Source organism: Pezoporus occidentalis, unplaced genomic scaffold, assembly GCF_034315485.1.
Source record: "Pezoporus occidentalis ecotype Australia unplaced genomic scaffold, CSIRO_AGI_Poc_V1 ctg279, whole genome shotgun sequence".
NCBI lineage: Eukaryota > Metazoa > Chordata > Aves > Psittaciformes > Psittacidae > Pezoporus > Pezoporus occidentalis.
Window position 1 is genome coordinate 30824 of NW_026914708.1, and position 14177 is coordinate 45000.

Consider the following 14177-nt stretch of genomic DNA (forward strand, 5'->3'; position numbering starts at 1 on the left):
GCACAGTGCCCTGCTGGCACCGTCCTGCCGCGGCTGCTGCATCCCTTGGGGCTGGGCTGGAGCTGCGGTGTGGGGAGGGCTTCAGGACTCCCCAGTGCGGCACCGCCTGGTCCTGGGGGGCTCTGGGGGCAGTGTGAGAAACACAGGACCCGCAGCTCAGAGCCTGCACCCAGCACCCGCAGCTCAGAGCCTGCACCCAGCACCCGCAGCTCAGAGCCTGCACCCAGCACCCGCAGCTCAGAGCCTGCACCCAGCACCCGCAGCTCAGAGCCTGCACCCAGCACCCGCAGCTCAGAGCCTGCACCCAGCACCCGCAGCTCAGAGCCTGCACCCAGCACCCACAGCTCAGAGCCTGCACCCAGCACCCGCAGCTCAGAGCCTGCGCCCAGCACCCGCAGCTCAGAGCCTGCACCCAGCACCCGCAGCTCAGAGCCTGCGCCCAGCACCCGCAGCTCAGAGCCTGCGCCCAGCACCCGCAGCTCAGAGCCTGCGCCCAGCACCCGCAGCTCAGAGCCTGCGCCCAGCACCCTGCACTGGGTGACATCCTGCACCCAGCACCCTGCACCGGGTGACATCCTGCACCCCCACACCCTGCGCTGGCTGACATCCTGCCCCCTGATCTCACATCAGGGCCCCATCCTGCACCCACATCTGCACTGGGGACCCAGAAGCTGCGGATGGGTGGATGCAGGCTGGGTCCCGGTTAGGAGGGCGACCTGCTGGAGCGTGCCTGGAGCCATGGTGTCCATTGGGAACATGTCCGGAGCTGTGATGTGTGTCCCTGGGGAGCACATCCAGAACCATCACACGGGTCTGTCCGGAGCGCGTCCGGAGCCGTGGCGCGTGTCCATGGGGCTCACGTCCGGAGCCATCACGCGTGTCCATGGGGCTCACGTCCGGAGCCGTGGCGCGTGTCCATGGGGCTCACGTCCGGAGCCGTGGCGCGTGTCCATGGGGCTCACGTCCGGAGCCGTGGCCCGTGTCCATTGGGAGTGTGTCCGGAGCCATCACGCGTGTCCATGGGGCTCGCGTCCGGAGCCGTGGCCCGTGTCCATTGGGAGTGTGTCCGGAGCCATCACGCGTGTCTGGAGCCGCCGCAGTGCCGGGTCCTGCTCCTTATCTGATCCCGGCTGGGCAGCGCGCCCAGCGCCCGTGTGGGAGTGCCACTGGGTGCACTGGGTGTTCGCGCTGGTGCTGTGGGCGCTCCCACCAGTGCAGGGCACACACGGTGCGGTTCACCCCCATGTCCCGTGTCCCGTGTCCCGTGTCCTATCTCCTGTTCCCGCCCCCCCCCCCATCGTCTCTATAAAGACCTCGGCTCGCTCCAGCCTCCCTGTTCAGCGCAGGTCAGGATGGGACCCACGGCTCTCCTGGGGCTCTGCCTGATCGGCTGCCTGGTGCTGAGCCCCTGGCTGCAAGGTGAGACCCCACAGCACCCCAAAACCTGCACCCTGCAGCACCCCCTGCAGCACCCCCTGCACCCATCCAGCACCCTGCAGCACCCCCTGCCTGCACCCCCTGCACCCAGCACCCATCCAGCACCCCCTGCCTGCACCCCCTGCACCCAGCACCCATCCAGCACCCTGCAGCACCCCCTGCAGCACCCCCTGCACCCAGCACCCATCCAGCACCCTGCAGCACCCCCTGCACCCAGCACCCATCCAGCACCCTGCAGCACCCCCTGCAGCACCCCCTGCACCCAGCACCCATCCAGCACCCTGCAGCACCCGCTGCAGCACCCCCAGCACCCATCCAGCACCCTGCAGCACCCCCTGCAGCACCCCCTGCACCCATCCAGCACCCTGCAGCACCCCCTGCAGCACCCCCTGCACCCAGCACCCATCCAGCACCCTGCAGCACCCCCTGCCTGCACCCCCTGCACCCAGCACCCTGCAGCACCCCCTGCACCCAGCACCCATCCAGCACCCTGCAGCACCCCCTGCCTGCACCCCCTGCACCCAGCACCCATCCAGTACCCTGCAGCACCCCCTGCACCGAGCACCCATCCAGCACCCTGCAGCACCCCCTGCCTGCACCCTCTGCACCCAGCACCCATCCAGCACCCTGCAGCACCCCCTGCAGCACCCCCTGCACCGAGCACCCATCCAGCACCCTGCAGCACCCCCTGCCTGCACCCCCTGCCACCCCCAGCTCCTCAAAACGCGGTGATTCAGGGTCAGGCCCCTAAACGGGGTCCGGCAGCAGGCGGGGCTATGGGCAGGGCTATGGGGGTCCCGGTGCTGACCTCAGCCCCCGCTGCAGGGGTGCAGGCGGGCCCGTGCCCGCGGGAGTGGCTGTCGCTGGGGGGGCACTGCTATGGGTACTTCGGGCAGGAGCTGAGCTGGCGCCGGGCAGAGGTAGGTCCGGGGCTCTCTGGGCTCTGTGTGTGTGTGCGTGTCCCCATGGCTGCGGTGCCCCCCGACCTGCCTGTGCCCCCAGGCCTGGTGCAAGGCTGCCCGCGGCGGGGGGCACTTGGCCTCGCTGCACACCCCCGAGGAGCACCGGGCGCTGGCGGCCTTCATCAGCCAGAGTCAGCGCCAGCAGCGGCACCGGCACCCGCCGCGGGAGGAGGAGGACGATGATGACAACGTGTGGATTGGCCTCTACCGGCGGGTGGGTGCCCCTTGCAATGCCCCCGGCGCTGCCCGCAGCGCATCCATCCGTCCGTTCACCCGCACTATCCCTGCCCCTGCCCATCTCCCTCCTTGCCCATCCCTGTCTCTGCCTGTCCCTGTCCCCGTCCTTGTCCCTGTCACTGCCCATCCCTTTTGTCGGTTCCCATCCCTGTCCCTGTCCCCATCCCTTTCCCATCCCTGCTTGTCCCTGTCACTGCCCATCCCTTCCCGTCCCTGTTCCCATCCCCATCCTTGCGGCTCCCGTCCCTGTCCCTTCCTGTCCTTGTCCCCGTCCCTTTCCCCTCCCTGCTTGTCCCTGTCCCTGTCCCCATCCTTGTCCCTGTCCCCGTCCCTGTCCCTGCCCATCCTTGTCCCTGTCCCCGTCCTTGTCCCTGTCCCTGCCCATCCTTGTCCCTGTCCCCATCCTTGTCCCTGTCCCCATCCTTGTCCTTGCCCATCCTTGTCCCTGTCCCCGTCCTTGTCCCTGCCCATCCTTGTCCCTGTCCCCGTCCCTGTCCCTGCCCATCCTTGTCCCTGTCCCTGCCCATCCTTGTCCCTGTCCCCATCCTTGTCCCTGCCCATCCTTGTCCCTGTCCCCATCCTTGTCCTTGCCCATCCTTGTCCCTGTCCCCATCCTTGTCCCTGTCCCCATCCTTGTCCTTGCCCATCCTTGTCCCTGTCCCCATCCTTGTCCCTGTCCCCATCCTTGTCCTTGCCCATCCTTGTCCCTGTCCCCGTCCTTGTCCCTGTCCCTGCCCGTCCTTGTCCCTGTCCCCATCCTTGTCCCTGTCCCCATCCTTGTCCTTGCCCATCCTTGTCCCTGTCCCCATCCTTGTCCCTGTCCCCATCCTTGTCCTTGCCCATCCTTGTCCCTGTCCCCGTCCTTGTCCCTGTCCCTGCCCGTCCTTGTCCCTGTCCCCATCCTTGTCCCTGTCCCCATCCTTGTCCTTGCCCATCCTTGTCCCTGTCCCCATCCTTGTCCCTGTCCCTGCCCATCCTTGTCCCTGTCCCCGTCCCTGTCCTTGCCCATCCTTGTCCCTGTCCCCGTCCCCGCCTCTGTCGCTGACCCGTGGCGGTGCCCAGGGCCAGGCCTGGTCCTGGGTGGATGGGTCCCGGCGGCGCTACTCGGCCTGGGACGGGGACGACGGGGCCGCGGGGCCGCGCTGCGCCGCGCTGGAGGATGCGGCCGGTGAGCGCCTGACAGGGATGATGGGGGGGGGGGATGCGGGTGATGGAGGGGGATGTGGGGTGGTGGAGGGTGGTTGGGGGTGATGTGGGGCAGCTGGGGGTGGTTGGGGGGCAGTTACGGGGCCTGGCCTAAGTGCTGGTGCCTCTCCTGCAGGTTTCATGTCCTGGGACATCGAGTCCTGCAGCGAGAGGAAACCCTTCATCTGCAAATACGCGGCCTAAGGAGGGGCACCCAGAGACCTGTGTCCCCCCCCATCAGCCCCGTCACCTCCCATCACCCCCTGACCTCCACGTCCCTCCCCTACAATAAAGACCCCCGAGCACGCCTGGCCCCGCGTGTTCTCTGCTGTGTGCAGGAGGCGTCCCCGTGGCAGCAGGAGTCCCCCATGGCAGGGGTGCTCCCATAGCCCCCCTTTGTCCCCGCTGCCCCCATCCATGGGAAACCGGTGGTTCTGGCGGGTGCCCACCCGTGTGGTGGGAGAAGAACAGGTGGGCGCTGGGTGCTGGGGATGAACTTTATTGGTGCCCGGTGTGCTGGGGGGGTCATGGGGAGGTGCACGAGGGGGTGCAGGGCTGGGGACACTGCGGGGTGCAGGCAGGAGAGCTTCGCAGGGTCCCCCGTTCCGAGGGCGCAGCTCCTCAGAGCTGGTTCTGGCACAGGAAGGAGAACTTCCTGTCACAGGGGTAGTCGTGCCACAGCCTGAAACCTGGGCACGGGCAAGGGTTTTCAGAGGCACCGCCGGCACCAACCAGCACCCGCAGGCACCCACCAGAACTCCCCTCCCACCACCGGCACACCCCTTAGACCACCAGCACCCACTGGCACACCCGAGCACCCCTCTTCCACCAGCAGCACCCACCAGCAGCCCCCTTCCACTAGCAGCACCCCACATCACACTCTTTTACATCCATCGCCCCGTCTCTGTCACCCCTTTCTCCATCATTCCCATCTCCATTTTCCACCTACGTCATCTCATCTCCATCACCCCACCTCCATCACCTCTGTCACCCCTTTAGCACCAACACCCCGACTCCCCCACGGTTACCACACACCCTCATGTCCCATGCCCCCATGTCCCCTTGTCCTCGTGGCTCACCTGAGTGGTAGTACAGCACCACACAGTCCTCCTCGTCCCACATGTTGTTGGGTTGTCCCACGTCCCAGTTTTTGAAGTTGTAGGCTGAGTCATCCGACCACTTCCACTGCCGGGACTGGAGGCACATGGGGGGTCCGTGTGTCTTATGGGGGTCAGGGGGTGCCATGGTGTGTTCATGTCCCCATGCTGTGTCCGTGCGCCCATGCTGGGTCTGTGTGTCCCATGTTGGGTCCACGTGCCTGCACTGGGTCTGGGTGCCCATGCTGTGTCAATGTGTTTCATGGTGTGTCCGTGTCCCCACGTGTGTCTGGGTGCCCATGCTGTGTCAATGTGTTTCATGGTGTGTCCGTGTCCCTACATGTGTCTGGGTGCCCATGTTGTGTCAATGTGTTTCATGGTGTGTCCGTGTCCCCACATGTCTCTGTGCCCATGCTGTGTCAATGTGTTTCATGGTGTGTCCGTGTCCCCACGTGTGTCTGGGTGCCCATGCTGTGTCAATGTGTTTCATGGTGTGTCCGTGTCCCCACGTGTGTCTGGGTGCCCACGCTGGGTCTGTGTCCCAGGCTGTGCCCATGCTGGGTCCATGTGTCCCAGGCTGTGCCCATGCTGGGTCCGTGTGTCCCAGGCTGTGCCCATGCTGGGTCCGTGTGTCCCAGGCTGTGCCCACGCTGGGTCTGTGTCCCAGGCTGTGCCCATGCTGGGTCCATGTGTCCCAGGCTGTGCCCATGCTGGGTCCGTGTGTCCCAGGCTGTGCCCATGCTGGGTCCGTGTGTCCCAGGCTGTGCCCATGCTGGGTCCGTGTGTCCCAGGCTGTGCCCATGCTGGGTCCGTGTGTCCCAGGCTGTGCCCACGCTGGGTCTGTGTCCCCCATGTCCCCATGGTCTCCCCGTGTCCCGGGTCAGCCCCACATCACTCACGTGCTCCTCGTCATGGAGCCCGATCCAGACGTGGCCTGTGGCGTGGCTCTGGCTCCCCAGGTACGAGGCCAGGACACGGCTGGTGCCTTGGTTGTGGATGGAGGCCAAGTGCCCCTTGGGCCCGTAGCGCTCACACTCAGCCTGGGGGCACGGGAACGTCAGCATCCAGCACCAGCACCCCCGGACCCCCCCCTGCCCCCGGACCCCCGGGACCTACCTCAGCCTCATCCCACGTCAGCTTCTCCTGGAAGAACCCATAGCAATAGCCCCTGAAGAGGCGCCAGTTCTGGGGGCAGGAGGCTGCGACTCCCCCCTGCGCAGGGGCGGGGGCCGGCGGGGCACCCAGGCACCCTGCAATGCACCGGGCACACAGTGATGGGGGGGCACCCAGAGCACCCTCTGCTCCCTAAACCCAGGGACACCCCCCCCGGGGACACCCCTTCATGGGACCCCCCATCCAGGGACACCCCCATTTCCCTCAGGGGAGTCCCTGGGAGGGGTTCCATGGGCAGGGCTGGGACCTGGGCTCCTATGGGATGGAGATGAGGATGGGATCAGGGATTGGGGACCAGGGGTTGGGAATTGTGGAGCAGGGAGTAGGAACTGCGATCTGGGAACAGGGATTGGGGTTGGGAATTGGGGTTTAAGAAGCAGGGAGTGGAGATCAATGATCGGGGAGCAGGGATCAGGGAAGAGGTGTCAGAGATCTGGGATGAGTGATTTGGGATCAGGGATGGGGGTGTTGTGGTTTCAGGGTGCAGGGGTGCAAGGGATGGGGGTTTCGGGGGGTGTTGGATCGGGCGCTGCCCGGGGGGGTCACAAGGAATTCCAGCGGTGTCCCAGGGCTGGCTCAGGAATCACCTCCCAGGCAGGCAGCGAGGAGCAGGCAGCCGAGCAGGCGAGGAGGGAGCCAGGACCCTGCGCGCATCCTGCCTGCGGATGGGACGGCATCGGGACGATGGGTGGGGCTGCGCACCCCATGGCTGGGTGTAGGATGGGTGCTGTTTGGGTGCTGGCTCCCATGGCACTCACCAGTCAGCTCCGACGTGTCTCTGGCGGTCAGTGGGTGTCGGGGCTCAGGCTGCTCCCTCGGTCGCTCCCTGCGTCCGAGCTGATCCGGCCCCGGTGCTCAGAGCTTTTATGGCTGATCTGGGGGCACGTTCCTGGAACCCCCAACTTCTGCTTTCCTGGAATGGGGCTGGTATTGCAGTGCCTCTGCAACGGCTCTGGTGACACCAGTGAGACCAGTGACACCAGCAGCACCAGCGAGACCAGTGACACCAGTGAGACCAGTGACACCAGCAGCACCAGCGAGACCAGTGACGCCAGTGAGACCAGTGACACCAATGAGACCAGTGACACCAATGAGACCAGTGACACCAATGAGACCAGTGACACCAATGAGACCAGTGACACCAGCAGCACCAGCAAGACCAGTGACACCAGCAGCACCACCGAGACCAGTGACACCAGTGAGACCAGTGACACCAATGAGACCAGTGACACCAGCAGCACCAGCGAGACCAGTGACACCAGCAGCACCAGCGAGACCAGTGACACCAATGAGACCAGTGACACCAATGAGACCAGTGACACCAGCAGCACCAGCGAGACCAGTGACACCAGCAGCACCAGCGAGACCAGTGACACCAGTGAGACCAGTGACACCAGCAGCACCAGCGAGACCAGTGACACCAATGAGACCAGTGACACCAATGAGACCAGTGACACCAGCAGCACCAGCGAGACCAGTGACACCAGCAGCACCAGCGAGACCAGTGACACCAGCGAGACCAGTGACACCAGCAGCACCAGCGAGACCAGTGACACCAATGAGACCAGTGACACCAGCAGCACCAGCGAGACCAGTGACACCAATGAGACCAGTGACACCAATGAGACCAGTGACACCAGCAGCACCAGCAAGACCAGTGACACCAGCAGCACCACCGAGACCAGTGACACCAGTGAGACCAGTGACACCAATGAGACCAGTGACACCAGCAGCACCAGCGAGACCAGTGACACCAGCAGCACCAGCGAGACCAGTGACACCAATGAGACCAGTGACACCAATGAGACCAGTGACACCAGCAGCACCAGTGAGACCAGTGACACCAGCAGCACCAGCGAGACCGACACCAGTGAGACCAGTGACACCAGCAGCACCAGCGAGACCAGTGACACCAATGAGACCAGTGACACCAATGAGACCAGTGACACCAGCAGCACCAGCGAGACCAGTGACACCAGCAGCACCAGCGAGACCAGTGACACCAGTGAGACCAGTGACACCAGCAGCACCAGCGAGACCAGTGACACCAGTGAGACCAGTGACACCAGCGAGACCAGTGACACCAGCAGCACCAGCGAGACCAGTGACACCAGTGAGACCAGTGACACCAGCAGCACCAGCGAGACCAGTGACACCAGTGAGACCAGTGACACCAGCAGCACCAGCGAGACCAGTGACACCAATGAGACCAGTGACACCAATGAGACCAGTGACACCAGCAGCACCAGTAAGACCGGTGGCACCAGTGAGACCAGTGACACCAGCAGCACCAGCGAGACCAGTGACACCAGCAGCACCAGCGAGACCAGTGACACCAATGAGACCAGTGACACCAATGAGACCAGTGACACCAGCAGCACCAGCGAGACCAGTGACACCAGCAGCACCACCGAGACCAGTGACACCAATGAGACCAGTGACACCAGCAGCACCAGTGAGACCAGTGACACCAATGAGACCAGTAAGACCAGTGACACCAGTGAGACCAGTGATATCAGTGACACCAGTAAGACTGGTGGCACCAGTGATATCAGTGATATCAGTGAGACCAGTGCCACCTGCAGCACCAGTGAGACCAGTGATACCAGTGACACCAATGAGACCAGTGAGACCACTGATACCAGCAGCACCAGTGAGACCAGTGAGACCAGTGATACCAGTGACACCAGTAAGACCGGTGACATGAGTGATATCAGTGACATCAGTGAGACCAGTGGCACCAATGTGACCAGTGACACCAGTGAGAGCAGCGAGACCAGTGAGACCAGTGTTAACAGTGAGATCAGTGTTAACAGTGAGACCAGTGAGATCAGTGAGACCAGTGGCACCAGTGACATCAGTGACACGTCCTGTGGGGCAGCAGCAGTAGGACCGCAGTGTCCTGAGGAGTGGATCATGGCATGGGATAGGTTGGAAGGGAATTACCATGGAGTCAGTGCACCGGCAAGAGAGGGGACAGCAAAGAAGCTCCGTGCGACCACGGGTCCCCTCCCTGAGCTGCTGCTCACGCTCTGGGGGTGCAGCCCAGCACTCGGGGGGGGTTCAGGGCTCAAGCGCACCATGGAGCCGGGTCATGGGGAGCATCTCCTCACGCAACACCCCAGGTCCTTCTCCTCAGGCTGCTCCATCCTGTCCCCCCCAGCCTGTGTTTGTGCTGGGGCCTGCCCTGACCCCGGGGCAGGACCTTGCACTTGGCCTTGTTGAGCTTCATGATGTTCACATGGTCCCACCTTTTCCACCTCGAATGTTCAGCTCTGGGCCCCTCACTACAGGAGAGACATTGAGGTGCTGGAGCGGGGCCAGAGCAGGGCAATGGGGCTGGTGCAGGGCCTGGAGCACAGGGGTGATGGGGAAGGGCTGAGGGACCTGGGGGGTTCAGTGTGGAGAAGAGAAGGCTCAGGGGGACCTGATGGCTCCCTACAAGTGCCTGAGAGGAGGATGGAGCCAGGAGGGGCTGGGCTCTGCTCCCAAGGAACAAGGGATGGGACAAGAGGAAACAGCCTCAAGCTGCCCCAGGGCAGGTTTAGATGGAGCTGAGGAACAATTCCTTCCCCAGAGGGTGCTCAGGCATTGGAACAGGCTGCCCAGGGCAGGGCTGCAGGCACCGTCCCTGCAAGTGTTCACACCCCGTGGAGACGAGGCCTCAGTGCCGTGGGTCAGTGGTGGCCTTGGCAGTGCTGGGAACGGTTGGACTGGATGAGCTTGATGCTGTTTCCCAGCCTGGTTGGTTCTGTGGTTTTATGGTTCCATAGATGTTCTATAGGCAGCTGTATGTGTTGCATAGGAGCATGTGCATATTATGTGGGCATCCATGTATGCCGTATAGGAGCCTGTATGTGATGTGCAGGAGCCTGTGTATGTTGGGTAGGGGCCTATATGAGCTGTGTAGGAGCCCATATGTGTCGTTTAGGCACCTGTATGTTGTGTAGGAGCCTGTTTATGTTGTGTAGGCACCCATATGCTTTGTAGCGTCTGTATATGCTGTGCAGGAGCCCATATGTGTTGCTTAGAAGCCCATATGTGATGTGTAGGAACCCACATATGTTGTGTAGGAGCCCATACATGTGGTGTAGGAGCCCATATGTACTGTGTGGTCCCTCCTGGCACCCGGCACAATTGCCCTTTGGCTGCGCTGATGCTGCTGCTCCTCATCCTCTCATGTTTTGGGAACACACAGACACATTCTGCAGTGTTCTGACCCCCAGCACCACTGCAGCTCACCCGGCTCCAGCACCCGGCCCAGGGATGCCCAGGCCATGACGTGCCTGGAGAGGGGCCAAAGACCATCACCATAGCCAGAATGGGGTGTCCTGGTGTGTTTATCACCTCCAGCATCTTCTCCCCTCAGCACCGGCCATGCTCCCCCTTCAGCACAGCCGGGGCTGAGGCTGGTTTGTGACTGTTGTGGTTGTCAGCTCTTGACACAACCAGGACCCAAAGGCAGGTACTCACTCCCCTGCATCTCCTCTGCATCCCTCCTCTGCATCCCCCCTGCATCCCCCCTCCGCATCCCCTCTGCATCCCCCTCTGCACCCCAGCATCCCACTCCACACCTACCCCTGCACCCCAGTATCCCCTCTGCGTCCCTGCTCCCTCCATCCCACTCTCAGCCTCCCCATCTCCATTTTCCATCGCTGCCAGGGGCTGACATGGCTCTGAGAAGCATCAGGGGCCGTTGCCCACTTCTGCTTTCCTGGAAGGGCAGCTCGTCCTCACTATCATTGTTCTCGTTATCACCGTTATCTCTACCGCCGTTATCGTTATCACCGTTACCGTTATCAGCGTTCTCGTTGTCTCGCTATCTGGTGATCAGCGTTGCGCGGTCCCTGGGCCCTGTCAAGCGCCGCAGGGTCCAGCCAGGGCGGCTCCTTCCCCATCAGTAGCTTTCCATTACAGCCGCTGCCCCGCGCTGCCTGCCAAAACAGCGCTGAGCCCCACGGCTGCCTGCCTATCCCCATAGATGGGTATCAAACCCCATTGCTGTGGGCTGAGTCCCACGGCAGGCGCTGAGCCCAGCCCGTGGCACCGCGGGGAAGTTCTGTTCCTTTCCGGGCCGTGCAGGGTTTGATCTTGGGGCGTGAAGCGCTGGGGGAACCTGGCACAGGACCCCCGGGTTCGGAGCCAGGGACACGGAGGCACCCAGGAACCGGCACCGCGGCCGGGGGTTGCGGCTGCAGCGGGGCCGGGGGCACCCGCGGGCACTGTCCTGCAGAGGAACCCCTGCCCTCATCCCGCACGGAGCTGAGCATCCCCTGCCCTCATCCCGCACGGAGCTGAGCATCCCCTGCCCTCATCCCGCACGGAGCTGAGCATCCCCTGCCCTCATCCCGCACGGAGCTGAGCATCCCCTGCCCTCATCCCGCACGGAGCTGGGCATCCCCTGCCCTCATCCCGCACGGAGCTGAGCATCCCCTGCCCTCATCCCGCACGGAGCTGGGCATCCCGCACGGAGCTGGGCATCCCCTGCCCTCATCCCGCACGGAGCTGGGCATCCCCTGCCCTCATCCCGCACGGAGCTGTGCATCCCCTGCCCTCATCCCGCACGGAGCTGGGCATCCCCTGCCCCCCTGCCGGAGCTGAGCATCCCCTGCCCCTGCACGGAGCTGGGCATCCCCTGCCCTCATCCTGCACGGAGCTGAGCACCCCCTGCCCTCATCCTGCACGGAGCTGGGCATCCCCTGCCCTCATCCCGCACGGAGCTGAGCATCCCCTGCCCTCATCCCGCACGGAGCTGGGCACCCCCTGCCCTCATCCTGCACGGAGCTGAGCATCCCCTGCCCTCATCCTGCACGGAGCTGAGCATCCCCTGCCCTCATCCTGCACGGAGCTGAGCATCCCCTGCCCTCATCCCACACGGAGCTGGGCATCCCCTGCCCTCATCCCGCACGGAGCTGGGCATCCCCTGCCCTCATCCTGCACGGAGCTGGGCATCCCCTGCCCTCATCCCGCACGGAGCTGGGCATCCCCTGCCCTCATCCCGCACGGAGCTGGGCATCCCCTGCCCTCATCCCGCACGGAGCTGGGATCCCCTGCCCTCATCCTGCACGGAGCTGAGCATCCCCTGCCCTCATCCCGCACGGAGCTGGGCTCCCCTGCCCTCATCCCGCACGGAGCTGGGCATCCCCTGCCCTCATCCTGCACGGAGCTGGGCTCCCCTGCCCTCATCCCGCACGGAGCTGGGCATCCCCTGCCCTCATCCCGCACGGAGCTGGGCACCCCCTGACCTCATCCTGCACGGAGCTGGGCATCCCCTGCCCTCATCCCGCACGGAGCTGGGCTCCCCTGCCCTCATCCTGCACAAATTGCACATCCCTTGCACAGCACACTTCCCAGTGGAGCGCCCTGAGCTCTGGATGCTTCTCCCTGTGCCCTGAATCCCTGTTACTGTGATCAGTGCAGCGGCAGCACCCACCAGCTGTGCAGGAGTCAGCATGAGGTGAGAGGCCACCGGAGCAGCACTGGTGGTGGGGAACACACAGCACCCACAGCACCCACAGCACCCACAGCACCCACAGCATCCACTGCTCACGTTGCTCCCATGGCACGTGGCACATGCGTCATACACGTCACACGTTACACGCATCACACGCGGTACACGCGGCACACGTGGCACAGGTGGCACCTGCAGCACATCACACACTGCACACGCAGCACACGCGTCACGCAGGGCCCATGGGGCCTCTTTCATCTCTCCTGTGCTGGCTCCCATCAAAGGCTTTGGGGCCACGCGTGGCTGAGCTGCGGCACTGGGGCCAGGTGACACCGTGGGGCCAGGCCCGGTTGCGTTGGGGTGATGCTGTGGGGCCGGGTGACGCTGTGGGGCCGGGTGACTGTGGTCCTGGGGTGACACACGGGCGGCTCCCGGGCCGACATGGATAAATCCCTCCAGTGCCGCCGGTGGTGCTCGGGTCCCGCCAGCGCTGCGGCAGCACTGAGCACCGACACGTGAGTCCCTGCGGCACCGGGGCTTGGGGCTGCAGCTCTGCCTGAGGGTGCTCTGGGCGTGGGGTGGCCGCTGGAGACACTGCACCCCACCCCTGCACCCCAAAACCTGCTCCCCTGCACCCCAAATCCCTGTAACCCTGCTCCCTGCATCTACATGCCCTATTGCTCCCTCCTTGCACCCCTGCATGCTGCACCCTAAATCCCCCTGTCCTGCACCCCTGCTCACTGCATCCCTGCTGCCCCCACAACCCCACAAACCTTCAGGCCCCTGCACCCCTGTATGACTGCACTCTGCACCCCTGCACCCCTGCACATAACACCCTGCACCCTCTGTCCTGTATCCCAGCACTCCTATACCACACAGCATGAGTCTGCACCCATGCATCCCATGCTCCACACCCTGCACCCTAGCTCCCTGCATTCACCACATGTGCTGTTCCTCACACCATGCACCCCTGCGCCCCAAATCCCTCTGTCCTGCAGCTCCCACTCTGCACTCCTGTACCCCATAACGCTGCAACCACTGATCCTGCATCTCTCCTGCGTCTCTCCCCATAATCCTTCATCTCTCCTGCACTCCTCAATCCTGTACCTTGCACCCCATAACCCTTCAACCCTGCACCCCTTCTTCACTTTGCACGCCACAACCCTGCACCCCATAACCCTGCATCCCTGCGCCCCACTGCTGCTCCCTGTGCACTGCTGGAGCACCCTGACCCCTGAAGCTGCACCCCATGGCCTCCCCCCGGCCAGGCTGGGGGTGCCCATGCCCCTGCCATGGGGTCTGGGGGCTCAGCACGGAGCTAAGCATCCCCCATCCTGCCCAGTGCCCCCCGGGAAGGGACTGATGGCCCCCACCAGGACACTGGGGCTGCTGAGCTGCCTCCTGCTTCTGCCCCGGCTGCACGGTGAGCACAGGGACACACAGGGGACATGGAGGGCACAGGGGGACACGGGGAGATGGGGGGATGGGAATGTGGGGGGACACGGAATGCAGGGGTACATGGGGGGACACAGAGGGACACGGTGGGGGGACATGAGGAGGCAGAGGGGACATGAGGGTACAAGGGGAGGACAGTGGGACATGGGATGCACAGGGGGGCACAGGGAGGACACTGGG

General features: G+C 64.1%; 3 protein-coding genes across 3 annotated transcripts in view; 2 read left to right on the forward strand and 1 right to left on the reverse strand.

Annotated features, from left to right (window-relative positions):
• Nucleotides 1-1327: 1327 nt before the first annotated feature.
• Nucleotides 1328-4115, forward strand: LOC134167056 (dromaiocalcin-1-like). The gene is made up of 5 exons (XM_062625304.1): nt 1328-1419; nt 2263-2357; nt 2440-2613; nt 3699-3804; nt 3958-4115. Exons 1-5 carry the CDS (start codon nt 1353-1355, stop codon nt 4023-4025), a joined length of 510 nt encoding a protein of 169 aa, XP_062481288.1. The 5' UTR covers nt 1328-1352; the 3' UTR covers nt 4026-4115.
• Nucleotides 4116-4393: 278 nt separating this feature from the next.
• Nucleotides 4394-7018, reverse strand: LOC134167021 (C-type lectin BpLec-like). Its single transcript, XM_062625252.1, has 6 exons — nt 6850-7018; nt 6679-6750; nt 6035-6168; nt 5818-5958; nt 4901-5015; nt 4394-4510 (listed from the first exon to the last, which is right to left on the reverse strand). The coding sequence occupies exons 2-6, from the start codon at nt 6743-6745 to the stop codon at nt 4443-4445; spliced, it is 525 nt and encodes a 174-aa protein (XP_062481236.1). The 5' UTR covers nt 6746-6750; nt 6850-7018; the 3' UTR covers nt 4394-4442.
• Nucleotides 7019-13869: 6851 nt separating this feature from the next.
• Nucleotides 13870-14177, forward strand: part of LOC134167018 (struthiocalcin-2-like) — a 3887-nt gene continuing 3579 nt past the window's right edge. The window contains exon 1 of the mRNA XM_062625248.1: nt 13870-13965. Coding sequence (XP_062481232.1) covers nt 13905-13965 — 61 coding nt within the window. The 5' untranslated portion in view covers nt 13870-13904. The remainder of the gene's footprint in view (nt 13966-14177) is intronic.